This window comes from Phalacrocorax carbo, chromosome 3 (genome assembly GCF_963921805.1).
Source record: "Phalacrocorax carbo chromosome 3, bPhaCar2.1, whole genome shotgun sequence".
Lineage (NCBI taxonomy): Eukaryota > Metazoa > Chordata > Aves > Suliformes > Phalacrocoracidae > Phalacrocorax > Phalacrocorax carbo.
In genome coordinates this window covers 22,785,456-22,800,443 of record NC_087515.1, presented here as the reverse complement: position 1 = coordinate 22,800,443, position 14,988 = coordinate 22,785,456, and the positions used below count along the sequence as shown (strand labels likewise).

Sequence of the window (14,988 nt, the reverse complement as noted above, 5' to 3'; positions counted from 1 at the left end):
GGCATAACACATAGCTGATTTAAAACAAACAAACAAAATCTAAGCAACAGCAAAAAACCATGGCAGCTTTGCAACTAGGGAGCCTCTCATTCTTACAGTATGTCTTGTGCCATCACCTATTGCCTGGTGTGGTAACTACGTACCTGCAGTAATCTGGCTTGTTCTTTCCACTCATCCTGAGAAAATACTTCATGCACTCCACTGATTTCAGCCAGGTATATGATTGTCTCTAGGTAAAAGACTTGCTTAAAAGCAACTGCCAATACTTTCCAAAATAACAGTATTACTACCGTTCGGCAGAGTGCTGCCATTTTTCCTCGATGGTAGCCAGACTGATTTTTGGAAGCAAGTCATCTAGTCAGAAGCCTGTTAATCAGGCAGGCAAACTGACCTCCTCTATGATCAACCACCTGTTGTTAGAAATAAAGGTCACTTGAGCACAAAGTTAAATTCACTGTGTGTAAGCAGGCACGATTTCCCTGATTTAAGAGGAAGGTGTGTGTGTATCATACCACTGATGAATGTGTCCTTGAAATTCACCCAGCCATTTCAGAAGTGAATTTCCTCCTACCAACAGAATAACAAGCAGTCGTTACTGCACTGACCTGGAGACTTGCTACCTGCATAAAGAAATTGTTCCAATTTTCAAAGCTAAGAGAAAAAGCAGTACTGGAGAAGTTCAAGTCAGATGTGTCGTGGAAACACAAGGCAATGTTTAGAGGCACGGTAAGGCACTGAGGGTACATTTGATCAATAAGTTGCGCTTTGGTGTTGCTTGCCCGTAATCATTCAATCCCCAGAAAAACTGGACTGAACAGATGCCGAGTCCTTGACTTAAATTAATTCTGCTCAGATGAATGTACTGTACTCTACTTAAATACGTGTCATTAAGCACCTTTGACAGCTTTTTAGCAGGTATTTAGAACGAAAAATAGATCAGTTGTGAGAAAGGGAGAGATAAAGAGTAAATCCAGTGTGGTGTGTTTAATGTCTATCTAGTATTGTGTTTAAGCCCAGAAGGGCTTCATTTAGGAGTGCTGCAGGTGTATGCAACACTCCAGTGTGCTTCTGACTGCTCTGATTCACAACCTTGCTTACGTCAGAGATAACGAAGATATATAATGGTCTCATCTTCGTGCTGCTGGAGTCAACCACAAAACTCACAGTGACTTCACCACAAACAAGATGTGAACCTAAGTCTTCTCTAAAACTGGCAAACAGAATGGGATCCAAAACTGAATCCTAGAGCTTTTTCTCCAATAGGATGTGAACTGCAAAAAGAAGTTGGTAGCTGTAACAAAAGCACTAGATGGGCAAACTTTTATTTTTAAAAATCTGATTAGAAAATAAGATCTTTACTCTGTTACTGAGATTATTATGAAAAACCTATGAGAGTTATGCCTGTGGAGTGGAAGAAATGCATTTCTTGCATATCTAGTCCTCAGTAGTAGATTAATAGTAAACCCTACTTCACCATCCCTCTGTCCCTCTCTCCATTAAACCTGCAGTATTATTTCCGTTGCAATAGAATGGTTTTCATTAAAGCAAATTCAGTCAGAACAAGAAGAGAGGTATACACAGGTCCAGATCTGATTTATTTGCACAAAAGAAGTCCTTAATTCAATTGTATGATTCATGGGAAATGAAATTATGTATGGTGTCAAAGCAGTGCCATATGGTTGGTTATAGCATCTAGCTATGTAATAGTATGATACGTATTGAAAAACAAATATATATTTTTTACTACCCACTCAAATAATAATTTGTTGCCAGCCATAAGTACTATTTTTCTCTACACATTGATTTAGTAGTATTCTTACAACTTTAAGATTTGGATTGAACATCTAAATCTGCAGACTACTGACAATTCAGCAATTATCTCCAAGCTATTGTTTAAATCATATTTCATCAAAATAGTGACATGTTTAGCTAAGAGTCTCTTGAGAGATCTGACTCACAGTCAATAAAAAAGCCACCGTTATTTCTGATGCCAAGAGATGATTTTCTCTTGTGAGAGCATTGGGATTTTCTTTCTGATTTATAAAGAAGTTGATATGGAAGCATCTATTGCAGATTGCACCTATCTTCTTATCTTTCAGTAGAGGCAGCTAAAATTTTCTTTCACTTACAATAATAAACATTGAGTTTTATATCTCTGTAAATTAAATTAAAAGAGTCTTATACAATGTCTGATACAAAAATGGAAGTTATCTAAGGTTTTTATAGATATGAGTATTTACATGGAAAAATGTTTTTCTTTGGTGAGTAATGAAGTGACAGCAATATGAATTCTGCTTCTGCTACAAATTTATTAATGAGGTTTTGCAAGCTATGGTGAGTCTTTGCATTAGTAGGGAAAAAAAAAGTGCATCTGCTTTTAGCTGCCTGTAAGCCAGCCTGATCGATGGGCAGCTGTATTAGCTGGCATGTTTGTTCACATGACATGAAAGTGACTTTGTACAGACTACAGATATTTTTGAGCCGCAGGACAAGTCTGTGAACTACCAACGTCCTCTGTGGCAGTGAATTACTCTCAGTGTAAGTAGGAGCTTGGGCTGATAAGGCATGATCACTTGTAAAGTCCTTTGTATTTTTTTTAACTCTCTGCATAGGTTACGTGCATGTAGCGTATTTATTCGTTGTAGCAAAGTTTTACTAGCAAGGGAGCCAGGTTCCCTTGGTGTGAACTCATAAACTTGAATTGCAGAATGTTTCCTGTGCTTCCAAATTACCCACGCCAAACAGAAACCCTAGGCTCAGCCACTTTGAGTTAGGCAGGTCCTGTAAGTATGGCCCAAGGATGGGAAAGTCTAAATGCCTTTTCCTTTCTATTGAATCAGCATGAGGGTAAGTCTTGATGTAAACTCTACAAGGAGCTGAGCACCTTTTTTTCAGGTTCATGCAACTCTCTTCTCCAATGCTTTTGTTGATTTCAGTAAGACATTTCTACCTGTAAGATCCTGAAGTGCTCTGTTCTTAAACACACCTCTATTAATATATTTTACTTTAGATCTCTGAACTGTCAGCTCAATCCTTAAGTAGTTTAGGAAGATTTGTCTTCCATCCTGGTATCTGTTGTGAGCCAGTTTGTGGGGTTTGTTTGGTTTTGGTGGTGGTTTTTTTGGTGTGTGTGTGTTTTTGTTGTTGTTGTTTTGTTTTTGTTTGTTTGGCTTGGGCTTGCCTTTTTTTAAATTTTTTTTTGGTTCAGGCTTTTATTACCTAGAGAAGATGCTGGGCTGGAACCTTTGAAATTAAGTTCTCTGGACCCAAAACAGGGTGTTGCACGACAGCTGCAAGGGAAGATCCCTTATTCTGCCACTTTGTGGAGAGAGTGTGTCAGAGTTTTTTGAAACTTTTACCTTGTCTCTGCAATAGCAGGAAAAGAGCATCAGTGGTGAGGAGTTTTTGTGTGTGATGCAAGAACCGTTGAGGACTTGTCCTAAAACCTCTGAACTAATGTGAACAGCCAGAGTTCTGCCACTGGCTGAACACAACTTTTAGTCTCTGAAAAGCTATAGGAAATTAAAAATGAAAATTCAGGAATAAAGTTCTCTGATAGCAGATTCCCATTCCCTTTGTCCAACCAATTCCACGCATGAGAAAGAAGCCTGAAATTGCATATGAAGAAAAAGTTCATATGAAGAAAAAGTGAAACTTTTTGTGTTACCCCTAATGAATAAAAATTAATTTCATCTTTGATTTTTTTTAAATTCAGTAAGAAAATTGTATAGCTCCTGTCAGCATTTAACATACACGATTTGGATGCATCTGATGCATCTGATGATGCTGAAGTGAAAAAGCCACTAAAGAGGACGCGCCCTGGACAAGTCAATAGACACTGTATTGGTGATACCATGAAAGGCCCTCAGGGAGCCCTTGCTCTCAGCGCCTCATCTACATCTTCAGTACGGCTGATCTAGCTCACTGTGGGGGTGGTTGGTGAGCTCCGACCAGGGAACTGGTCTATGTTTTAAGATGATCCTTTACATTCTATTCTTCTTGGTTATTTTTGGAGGAATATGAAGAGGAATGATGGGCTGCTCAGGATGGCACAACAAAAAAAGTTGTGAAATGAAGTTCTCAGGTAATCTGTCTAACAGGAATAATCTATTTTGCAACTTCAAGTTGCCATGAAAATGTGGTTTCTTTCAAACAACACAAGAAATCTCAGTCTGTAGCTGGCTACATTTCCTTTACCAGGTTAAGACAAAGCTCTTCTCTGAATATTTTTCTCAGCAATGTTGTGGTTGAAACAAGAGTTTTCCATTATATTTAGTCTAGAAAAATGAAGCTGTTTACGTAACTTTAATTTTTCCCATTCCGTGCACTGAGATAGCACACAAAATAAACTCTATTTAGGCTTTTGTGTACATTACACCAAAGTAAAACATACTGCCAGTCCTGCAACTTGGTACCCAACCACAGCTAGCTGTGCCCACCACCTCCCTCAGCTTGCAGCAGTGACTTCAAATGCAAATACAGCAGCATGACACCGTACAGTATCAGGCTGTGCTGCTGTGGCTATGGGAACTGTGTTAGTGTGAATAATAAGGCCCAGTGATTCAGTACAAAGGTATATAAATGTCATGCTTGCTTTACCTGGTCTGTGATGCATGCTTTAGATGGGCAACTCTAAGTAAAGGGTTTTTTCTTACTATTTTCAGGCAGGCAGTCTGAAAGGACAGGCTGGGACCACGGGCTTTCCTGGGCTGCTCTCTCATGTTTTCGAGAGGCAAATTCTGTATCTTCAGGAGTCACCTTATTTTTTCAAAGGCCATGCATTCAGATGATGGAAGTGAGAGTCTGTTTCTATCGAAATCTACTTCTTGCTGTATGAGGGTACATTGTAAACTTCAAAGTGTGGTAAATTCCTCTAATGTCACAGTGCAGACTTAAGCTGAGGGGAAAGAGCTTGGAGGCATATTGTTTAACTGATAATGGCTGTGACAAGCCAACTATTTGAGTTAACTTTTCTCTTGCCTTGAAAGTTTAATCTGTTTCATTTACTGAGCAGCAAACCACCAGAGTAAAAATAACACACCATCTAACTTCTAGCTATTTGTGTTTATGTCTCTGCTAAGGTAGTGTTATTGTGCGTCTAGAAATGACCAGCTGGATGGAGCTGCTACTTCCCAAGGAGTTTCTGCAGACTTTCTGAAAAGAAAGTCTCCCACAGATGTTCTTGTCAGGAAACAAAACAGAGGAAGATTTCCAATTTTCCCTTTCAACATGTGAATGTGTTGCTGTTTATTAAAGAAGACTACATCACTGTATCATATGCCAACGTCACATATTTCAGGAATTTGGTGCTCATTGCCTGTTTGACACAAAGTAGTCCCTCAGGAAATTAACAGTGCCCTAGAAGTAGAAGAAATCTTAACCTAATAGTCCCAGATTGAATTTAAGAGGGAAAAGGGAAGAGGGCATATGATCATTTAAAACACCAGGGAAACTCATCCTCCTAATCAACACATTTCCCTGCAGCTCCGTATGAAGTGAAATGTTAGCTTGGTAATGCTTAAGCTACAAGCACAAAAATCCAGGGCATGATACATAATAAATCATCGCTTTCCTTGCAAGAGAACAATAAAATGCATTTCTCTCCCAAGGAAGCGTTCCACAGCAGGATCAATTCGTTTGTAAAACATATAGATTGTTTGTGACGGTGTGAACTTCGTATAACCACGGGGAAATGGCTTCGCATTACATCGATATTGATGTTTTCGAAGCATCCCTCTCATCAGATGATTTGTAAGCATCTCCTTCAACGCTTCCTGACTCCGAAGCGAGCTGCTAGATTTATCTTTATCCCGCCGTAGATGCTTTCTGCTGCCTGTTGCGAGCAAGCTGGCTTCTCCAAACGGCGGGCAGCTCGGGAGGCCGAGGCCGCCGGCTGCCCCCGGCCGCATCCTGCTCCCCAGGCGGGCACAGGAGCCGCCGAAACCATCGCCAACAGGTGCTGCGCAGGCACGAGTGGGGAAAACTTCCTCTGGGTGAGCGATCGGAGTTTCCTAGGGGGAAATCTCGCGGCTGCAGGGGACTGAGCGGCGCCGGGGCTGAAGCAGCCACCAAAACCCCCGAGGGGGACCGGAGGTGGGAGGAAGAGCCAGCCGCTTCTCCCAGGCACCGCGGGGCGCCCGAGTTTTGGGACAAAGCGGCGGGAGCCCGCACAACGCGGCTGGGTTTGGGGCGCGCCGGCCAGCCCTGGCGCGGAGGTGAGACACCTCGCTCTGCCCCCGCCAGGAGCAGGGGGCCGGGCCGAGGGGGCCGCACACCCCGAACTCCCCCGCCGAGGCCGCCCCACCTGCGGCCGGGCCGCCGCCCCGCGGCGCTGGCCCCTGCCTCCGACCCGCCCCGGGGCCGGTGCGCGGCGGGGGAGGGAAGCGGTGGGGGTGGTTGGTTAACCCTTTCCCCACCGGGCGGCTCCGGAAACGGCCGCGGCGGCGGTCCCGTGAGGCGCGGCGCTGTGTCCTGTGCCCGGGCGGGGAGGGGTGGCGCAGGCCGGGGGAGAGCGCGGGGCGGGGGGGGCCGCGGGAGCCGCTCCCTCCTTGCCCAGCCCGGCCCGGCAGAGGGAGGAGGAGGAGGGCGCAGAGCGCAGACATGGCGGCCAACATGTACCGAGTGGGAGGTATGTGCGGACGGGGTAGCGCCCGCCGGGGGCGGGGGGGTCGCGGCCGGCAGCGGGAACGGGGCCTGGCCGGGGGGCCCCGCCGGGCCGCGGGCTGTGCGCGCCGTGCCGGGGCGAAGAGAGGCATGCTGGCCCTCCTTCGCCTGCCGTGGCCAGCGCCATGGGTTTCAGCGGGGCGGACAGGCCCGGGCGGGTGGCGGGAGGCGGCAGCCGGTCTCGGCAGAGGGGGGCCGCCGGGCCCTCCGCGGAGCGGAGATGGAGGACGCAGGTTCCTCCCCCGCCAGCCCTGTGCGCTGGGTGGGAGGCCGGCCCCCGCCGCCAAGGAGAAGGGCAGCGCCGCCCTCCGCGGGAAAGGGGGGAGCGGCGCCGCCGGCTTCCTGCCCCCTCTGCGCGGTGCGGCTGGGTATGGTCTCCCTTCGCGCCTCGCCTTCTTCCCCAGCGAACGGCGGGGAGCTAACCGGCGAGCCCTCGGCCCCGCCGCCCGCCGAGCCAGCGCACCGCGGCGGGCCGGCCCGCAGAGCGGTGAGCGAGGGGCGGCCTACCGGGGCCGTGCGCCCCCGGCCCGGCGGCCTGCCTCGGCTCAGCCCCGCCACCGCTGCGGCCTGGTGGGCCCGGGCGGCCGGCGCCCAAGCCGGGGGGGCTCCCGGCGGCGCTTCCCTCCGCCCCCGGTCGCAGCCCCCCCTCGCTCTTGCCGTCCCTTTAACGGCGGAGTTTCTCCGCACCTTCTTTCGCGTCCTGGGGATAATGCATAAATCCGGCTGTGTAACCGGGGGATTTCTGTCAGCTTTCACCGGCGTGACCCCTGAGGAGCGCGCCGGGACGTGAATGCTCGGCACTGGGCGAAGGGGGGCATCCGGGCGGTAAAAAACCACGGCGAGCGTTTCTCTTTCAACCCCTCAGCCTGCGAAATAGACAGCGATAACTTTCCGCCGCCCTCCCTAACGGAGATGAGGTGGCCGCCTTCCCGGCGCTGGGGCTCAGGTGCACCCCTAAAGTTTAGTTTTCAGTACTTGCTGCTCAAAAATGGCTTGTCTCGTCCTGCTCTCTCCTCAGCAGCCTGAGGCGAGAGGGAAGGTGCGAGGAAGTGAGGGACGATGCTAGTTAGTGTGAATCTCTGCTTGTTTTGAGATGTGCTGGTACATTCAGGGGTCATCCATCTGCATACTCCTTCATTAGGGCGTTTCGATTGTAATCCCATCAGCCTTTACTCGTGAAAGTAATCCTCTGAGCAGCGCTGCTGAAATCTGGGTAGGGTTTGCTTCTTTGGTCATCAATTATAATTTTTTTTTGTTGTACTCTCAATAAGCAATTGTGAACAATATCCAGAGATCATAGTCTTTCTTTGGAGTTAAATAAGCTACCTGAGGCTCTATTTCACTGTAACGTAGTGTCAAAGCACTGCAGAAGAGTTATACGTCATCCTGGTGCCCCTACCCAATTTTTTAAAATAAAGTTTGCAAGGTGCACACATCAGATATCAAATCTAAAGTGTGGTTACCATTTGAGGGGTGCTTTTTCGTTTGACAAAAACAAGTTTTCTCAAAGCTATTGAAGGAAATGTGCTACATGTCAATTCTTTGTATGTTACATGGGAGCAGCTTTCAGGATATGAGTAAACTTCCATATACTCTATGAAAATATTTTTATGTTAATGATGCTGTAAGAGACTTTGTCCTGGGAGAACCTCACTAACCTCATGACTACTACTGCTTAATATAGTTTGCATGTTACTGAACAGAGATGGCAACAAAAGCAAGTATCATAAAATGTATATTACTCATTTGGACAACTGTACTACCAGGGCATCTGATAATAAATGTGAGGTAGCCTATCTCACAGCAATGTTTTTCTCCACAATATAGAAACTTACTAAAGCACTCGATTCTTAAATCTTCCCTAACCAATTGTGAGAAACCACCACTTTTATATCAAGATCTATGAAGTGTGTGGATTACTGAATTACAATGTAGGCTCCAACACAAGACATTTATTTCAGCATGATTGTTGAAGCACGTGTAGTGTAGCTATCACCAGAATTTAGGAACAAATTATGTTAAATTCAGTATAAAAATACTGCCTTAACATTGATGAAGAAATCTCAGCTTTTTAACAGCTTCTAGGTTTAGAAGACAATTTTCCACAAATAATGATATGCTTTTACGTATTATTTTTTTTTGTATTTCAATGTCTTTCCTTTTTTTCATTGCAGATTATGTTTATTTTGAAAATTCTTCCAGCAATCCATATCTCATTAGGAGAATTGAAGAACTTAACAAGGTACATAAGTATCTAAGATTCTTGCTTAACCTTTGACAAGAGTCAGGGCACTTTTCAAAAACTAAGAATGATTTCCAGCCCATAAAGTTTCTTTTGTGGTAGAATTTTGTGTTTGGGTTTTTTTCTGTTTTTTTTTTTTTTTTAACATTCTTGAGATTTGCTGTGTATTTTCCGTATGTTTCAGTTAGTGAAAGCTTGCTATTTGATACCCTGTAATTCTGCCCTGTTATCTAAGGAAACACCCAGTTGATCATTCCTGGTGAACAGGAGTACTCTGCTGTAAATATTTCCAAACAGTAACAAATGAATTTAATTCTCTGTATGGTGATGACATTGTGAATCCACCTGGCATGATAGTGATCACATAATGTGTCTGCTTTTGGATGTATGTGTAAAGAGCTAGTAAGTATCAGCGGGACTTTGCAGTGATCCTATAATAGAAGATGTGACTTCTGTGGCTCTTCATTGCTTTACTTATTCGCAGCTGTGAATGAAGGATGGGCTTTTGAATAGAAAGAGAGACTTGTATTCTCTGTCTTTATCCTGAGTGTATTTTTTTTAAAGAATGGGCAGTTTTCAGAGTCTCAGTTCGGGGAAAGCATGATTATTTTTCTTCGTTCTTGTACTACTAAAAATTGTTTGGTTTTGCATTTTATTTTTTTTTAGCATGGCATATTTTTACTATTCCATCAAGCACTATTAAAATTTATTGATACATAATGTCAAAAGTAAATGATCAAAATGCCTATGGTGATGTAAATAATGATAAAGATTATTTTTTCCTGTGCTTAGAAAGTAAATAAAAAAAGTTGGTGACCTGCAAATGGTTTTCTTCTTATTAATGAAATGTAACACTACTCCACAGCAGACATCAACCACATTACCTGTTAGTGCTGTCCAACACAACATCCACTAAACGTGTGCATGGCAAATCGCTTTGGACTTTTATTGGAGAAGATTATTTTTTATTTACAGTAATTGAAGTGATTCCAATCATGTTCTGAACGTAATGTTTGTTTATCTTTAAAATGCATTCCTGTAACTTAATTTTGCTCGTGGATGGTAGAGCAGAGTCATGTACTGATTTTTTTAAAACAGAGTTTTGAGGATATAGTCCAGATATCTTAATTGTGAATTATGTGCTTTCATGTGTTAAAGGTATTGAGCAAACATGGAGATGTTACACAAATGTGTAATGAAATGCTTTGGTTGTCATTTTACTGTAGATAAGATCCTTGCTTGCTTTTTTTTTTTTGTAAGAAACTTAATGAAAACATGATGCTTTTCAGTGCCACATCTTGAGTTTTAAATAACTCAAGGTAATGAATGAATTTTATACTTTTCATAGCAAGAAAGAGGGTACTGTTCTTCAAATATTAGTAGATTCTTTTCATTATTCAGGCTAAAGAGCATGATCCCTGTAATGAGTCATGAAAACAACTCTGAACTAAATAGCTCTTTTATCTTAGAAGCTGCAGTGAATTTTCAAATACACTGTGTTACATTAAATATGATTTTAAAAAAGCCAGAATACTTTGAAATACACATTTCTGTCTAAGCTGGGTTACAGAGAAATGTTCTACTATTTTGTAAGGATTTTTATGTTAGCATGATCCTGGAATTACACCTCTAAACCAGCTGAATAATATACAAATTCTTAGGACTAAATAGTTCTAATCAATACTGTTATTTGATCTGAAATTGATATTGGCCTGTGTCAGGAAGTTTTTACCTGTTCAAGTAATTCAGTTGACTTCAGCCTGACTGATCATGTGAGAGCTACTAATATGAGGGCAAATTGCAAGCAGAGGGCATTTAATTTGTATTTCACAGCTGAGGAAGGATACATTCTGACTTGATTTATCTTTCTTTTGTAGACTGCCAATGGAAACGTGGAAGCAAAAGTGGTGTGTTTTTACAGGCGAAGAGATATTTCCAACAGCCTTATAATGCTTGCAGATAAGCATGCTAGTAAGTAGATTGCACAGGGCGTTTTTTCTTTCTATCACAGCCTGTTCAGTTTCTGCAGCTACTTAAATTTGCATTTCTTTGGCATGTGGAATATATATTCATATTAGGCATTAATACCTAGTTAGATGGTTAGCGTTATCTGATAGTGGCCCTGCTCCTACTAGTTGCTTCTGGGACTTAAGTTAAGCTGTATTAAAGTGATTGAAAATCTCCATTTGAGGAAGAAAATATTTTTTAATCTGGAAGGTACAGTTATGGTTTTTTCTTCAATGTCAAAAGTAAATCTTGGCTGTAAGTTGATTTAAGCTTAAGAGCATTTCTGAGGACTTGATTTGACACTTTTGAGTTAGACATGTATTGCTTACTGTAAAGAATGAAATGTATCATTGGAGACTGAAAATCACTGGAGATAGTAAAATGGCTGTTATGTGCATTTATTTTAAATATAGATGTTAATCACTAAAATAGTAATAAGCATAATCTCACTGATTTTTCAGAAAAGCAGCAAGTGGTAATGGGGAAAAAAAGTGCCATTTTCATCATGAACTTAACTTTTTTTTGGTAGCTGTCATTTGGTCTGCAACTGAAATATTATATTTTTCCGTAACTCTATAATTAAAAATACAATCCTGAAGACAAAACCAGAACCTAAAAACCAGAGACGTTTGAGAAAGTAGTTATTTGCAAAATATTGCACTCATGTTTGTGAATAATGAGGTCTTAAATATGTCAACATCTGGTGAATTTCTTGCCATATACTGTTAAATAACATTTTTATTATAAATGATACTTGAGTTTGCAAAACTAATATGTGAATAAGTGATGTAGGGTTTATAAATGTGTTCTCTAATCTACTGGGATGAATCTCTTTAAAGACATTACCTAATGCCATATTTTGTTTGCAGATAAATGATGGAGTAATTAGGTGCTTTAAAAATTACCTTACAATTTGTTTAATGTCAAATTCAGATAATTTTACTCGTACAAGTACTGTTAGTAACAAACAGCCAGCTTTTGGCTTTTCTCGTATTCTTTCATTAGTCCTAGAGAAGTGGAGATGATTTGAGTGTGTAGTATGAAGTACTAGCTTGGTTTTTAAAGAAAGAAGATAAATCTTGCTTATGTTCTAAGGGAATGATCACTTAAATGTTCTTCTAATATAATTGGGTACACTTTATAATTATTGGTGACCTATTCCATGGTAGTCTGCCCCCACAATTATTATAGTCTTTTGAATTCTTCCATGTAAAATGTATAGAAACATAGAACTTTTAGGGAGCTTCACTAAGCTTTCCAGCACACTTCTTGTTTCTTTTCTAATGGAGGGTGTGGGGAAGGATGAAAAAGATAACAATTTTACTGGAAATACAGGGTATTTTTCATTTGATTTTTAAAACATGAATCTTGTAAATATTCTTGGTTGGCTTATTTTTTAGAAAAGGGGGTGTTAGTTCTGCGGGCATCATTCGGTCTGGAAAAGTGAATGAGGTTTTTCTGTTTCCTTTGTGAGTTTTAGATTGCCATTTTGTCAGCACTTTGATATAAAGGACTTGTTGATGGTCTGTTGCTCTTCCACTATAGCATACTAGGGGTTTGTTGGTGTTAGTAGAAGTACCATGGAATCTTCCATCACGTTTTCTCTATTGAGTTTCTCTTGCTGTTTTCTAGCAAGAAAATAGAGATGTAATTTCTAGCTGGTTCAAGAAGCATCTTTAGAATGCCTCTGTCTCACAGGTTGTAAGTCTTCTAACCCAGCCGTCTTATGGATTAGGTTTCTCTGTGGACGTTTTCTCTGTATGTGATGTTTTCTTTCTGAGAAATCTGTGGAATCTGGTACAGCTAAATTATCCTACGAGATGCATGTTAGAGTTACAGGGGACAGCACATAGTGAAGGATTGCTTGCCTGGATCTTCATACAGCAGATGTAGTTAAATGTCAAATCAATTAAAATGTTTTCATTCTGGAATACCAGTGTTCTGTTTAAAAATATAATATAAATATACAAACATTTTGTTTATATACGAGTTGAATGTTTTGGGAGTGTTTTATATAGTTAAACATCTTGATGTTTCAACACTTCTACCTGGTTTGTTACAAAATAAATGCTGAAATAAATGTGTTTCTTACGGAATGGAAATTCTAGTTCAGTTACTGGTTATTCCAGTATATGTGTCTAGAGAAGTCTTTTAAGTATAAGATCCGCTTGGTCTTTTCTAATGACATTTTATCTTGCTAGCAATTTTTTTTCCTTTATGATGAAGAAAGCTGTCCTGAGTAGTGCACTTTTGAAGACTTTTGCAGGTGGGGATTGGATTTTATTGGGTGACGCTTCAATTTCTGAAGGTTGCCTTTTGTGATCTAGGTATGGTCCCATCTAATAAGAGAAGAAAATAGCTTTGTAAGCAAATATTTTGGAACTTTAAGAACAAATTTTCAATAATGTGAAAAAGTTTCAGAACAACTTTAAAGAAAGTTTGGGAAAATGGAGTGAAGTAGATCTGTGACACTATCACCGGTAAAGAGTCAATATACTGGTTTTTGGCGTTTTGTTTGTTTTTTAAGTTGTCTTCAAAAAGTTTCAGGATATAAAAAGAAATGGGAGGGGAAATCGAGTTTTCCTTAGGCCATTCTAAAATACTCAGGTACGGAGGAGTTCCCTTGATTTCAAAGCATCTGACACTAATCTGTGTGGAAATTGCATTTCCTTTATTCTTTCTGTGGTGTTTCTGGTGGAAGTTAATTAACGAGCATTTTTTTGTCTGCCAGCATCACATATGATGTCAGTCTAAATCTGGGAATAGTTCTTAAGCTGACTGTAGCCACTGAAATCCAGGGGTTTGGAATGTTTTATGAATCCTTGGAGACTTTACATTTTCCCCCCCTTTGATTTCTGTTACTATAAAAAAGACTTTATGATAAGGCCAACTTGAAAGCCAAAACGAAGTTACTGGCCAAGATCAGCTGCTTGATCCTATGCAACCTCCTGAACTGAGAGGGGGAGTTCTGCTGGAGTGCTAACATCCAACAGCTCTTACGTTGTAGCCATTACCACAGGGTCACCGCGAGGGGGTTGTTCATTTCTTCATGCAGCAGAGTAAGGCTTACTTTTTGGTGAAAAGAAGGAAAAGAGGTGAATAGAAGATAGCAGGCAATACAACCCCTGTTGAAACAGATGACTAAAGTGCATAAACAAATGAACTTGAAGAGATGCAACAAACACACTTAGCTCATTAAAATGGGTGAAACAAACGTAAAAGGGATAGAGATGTCTTCTAACCAAATGGTGTGGTTGAATGAGACATTGCCAACTGTAGCTGGATCTATAAAATTTAGATGATCCTTTATCTAAAATGGAGGTGACAATAAATATTTTAGGGCAAGCTTTTAACAGTTGGGCGGGGTGTGCTATACTGGCTCTGTACCAGCACTGGGTTTTGTTTACAGTGAAGGGCTCAACTTCTGTGTTTCCTTCTTTTGGAGTAGATTTATGCACTGTTACTTCCCTGAAGCTGAGTAGGGTGGTCTGAGTGAGTACATGATACCATTTTTACCATTCTTTACGTTTTAAATTCTTTATCTAGTCATGTGCTATCATGCAATACTATGTTTGAAGTAATTCTCTTATTGCAACTCCTCAAACAGCTTTTCAACCACCTGGTAGGATATAATAAAAACCAACTTCCTGTTGTCAGAGGCCTTTGTCTTCTGATTTATTAAGAGCTTGCTTTGACTTATGAGTGCTGAGCTCCTGACTAAATGCCCAGAATTTTTCTCGGTCTGTGATAAAGCCCATGCACTACGTAGTTTTTTTTCATTAATAAAATTAATGCTGTGATGAATTGGATAGGAGTAAATTTAAAAAAAATCTGAGGCATATTGGTTTCAGTGATGGAGAGATCGAAGGTAAAACTGAGATTTTTTTGTTTCTAGATTACAGAAGCTGTAGTCAAAATAACCTTTTTTTCAGTCTCAGTTGCTCTTTGTAGAGATTAGTTACTGGCTTCTTATAGTTGCACTTTTTTTAGGACTTTTAGCCTTTGGCTCTTGAACAGTCACGTTTCATGTCAATTTGCTTTGCAAAATGGTGTTCCTGCTACAGAATTTTTGAACA

General features: G+C 41.4%; 1 protein-coding gene across 2 annotated transcripts in view; it reads left to right on the top strand.

The window, feature by feature from the left end:
* The first annotated feature begins 6,274 nt into the window (after window positions 1–6,274).
* Window positions 6,275–14,988, top strand: part of MTA3 (metastasis associated 1 family member 3) — a 136,126-nt gene continuing 127,412 nt past the window's right edge. The window contains exons 1-3 of one of the 2 annotated variants that reach the window (XM_064446122.1): window positions 6,275–6,628; window positions 8,838–8,905; window positions 10,783–10,876. In XM_064446122.1, the coding sequence (XP_064302192.1) occupies window positions 6,601–6,628; window positions 8,838–8,905; window positions 10,783–10,876 (190 nt within the window). In that variant the 5' untranslated portion in view covers window positions 6,275–6,600. Of the gene's footprint in view, window positions 6,629–6,715; window positions 7,151–8,837; window positions 8,906–10,782; window positions 10,877–14,988 lie in introns of those variants that run through there. The other variant, XM_064446121.1, reaches the window with a different exon arrangement.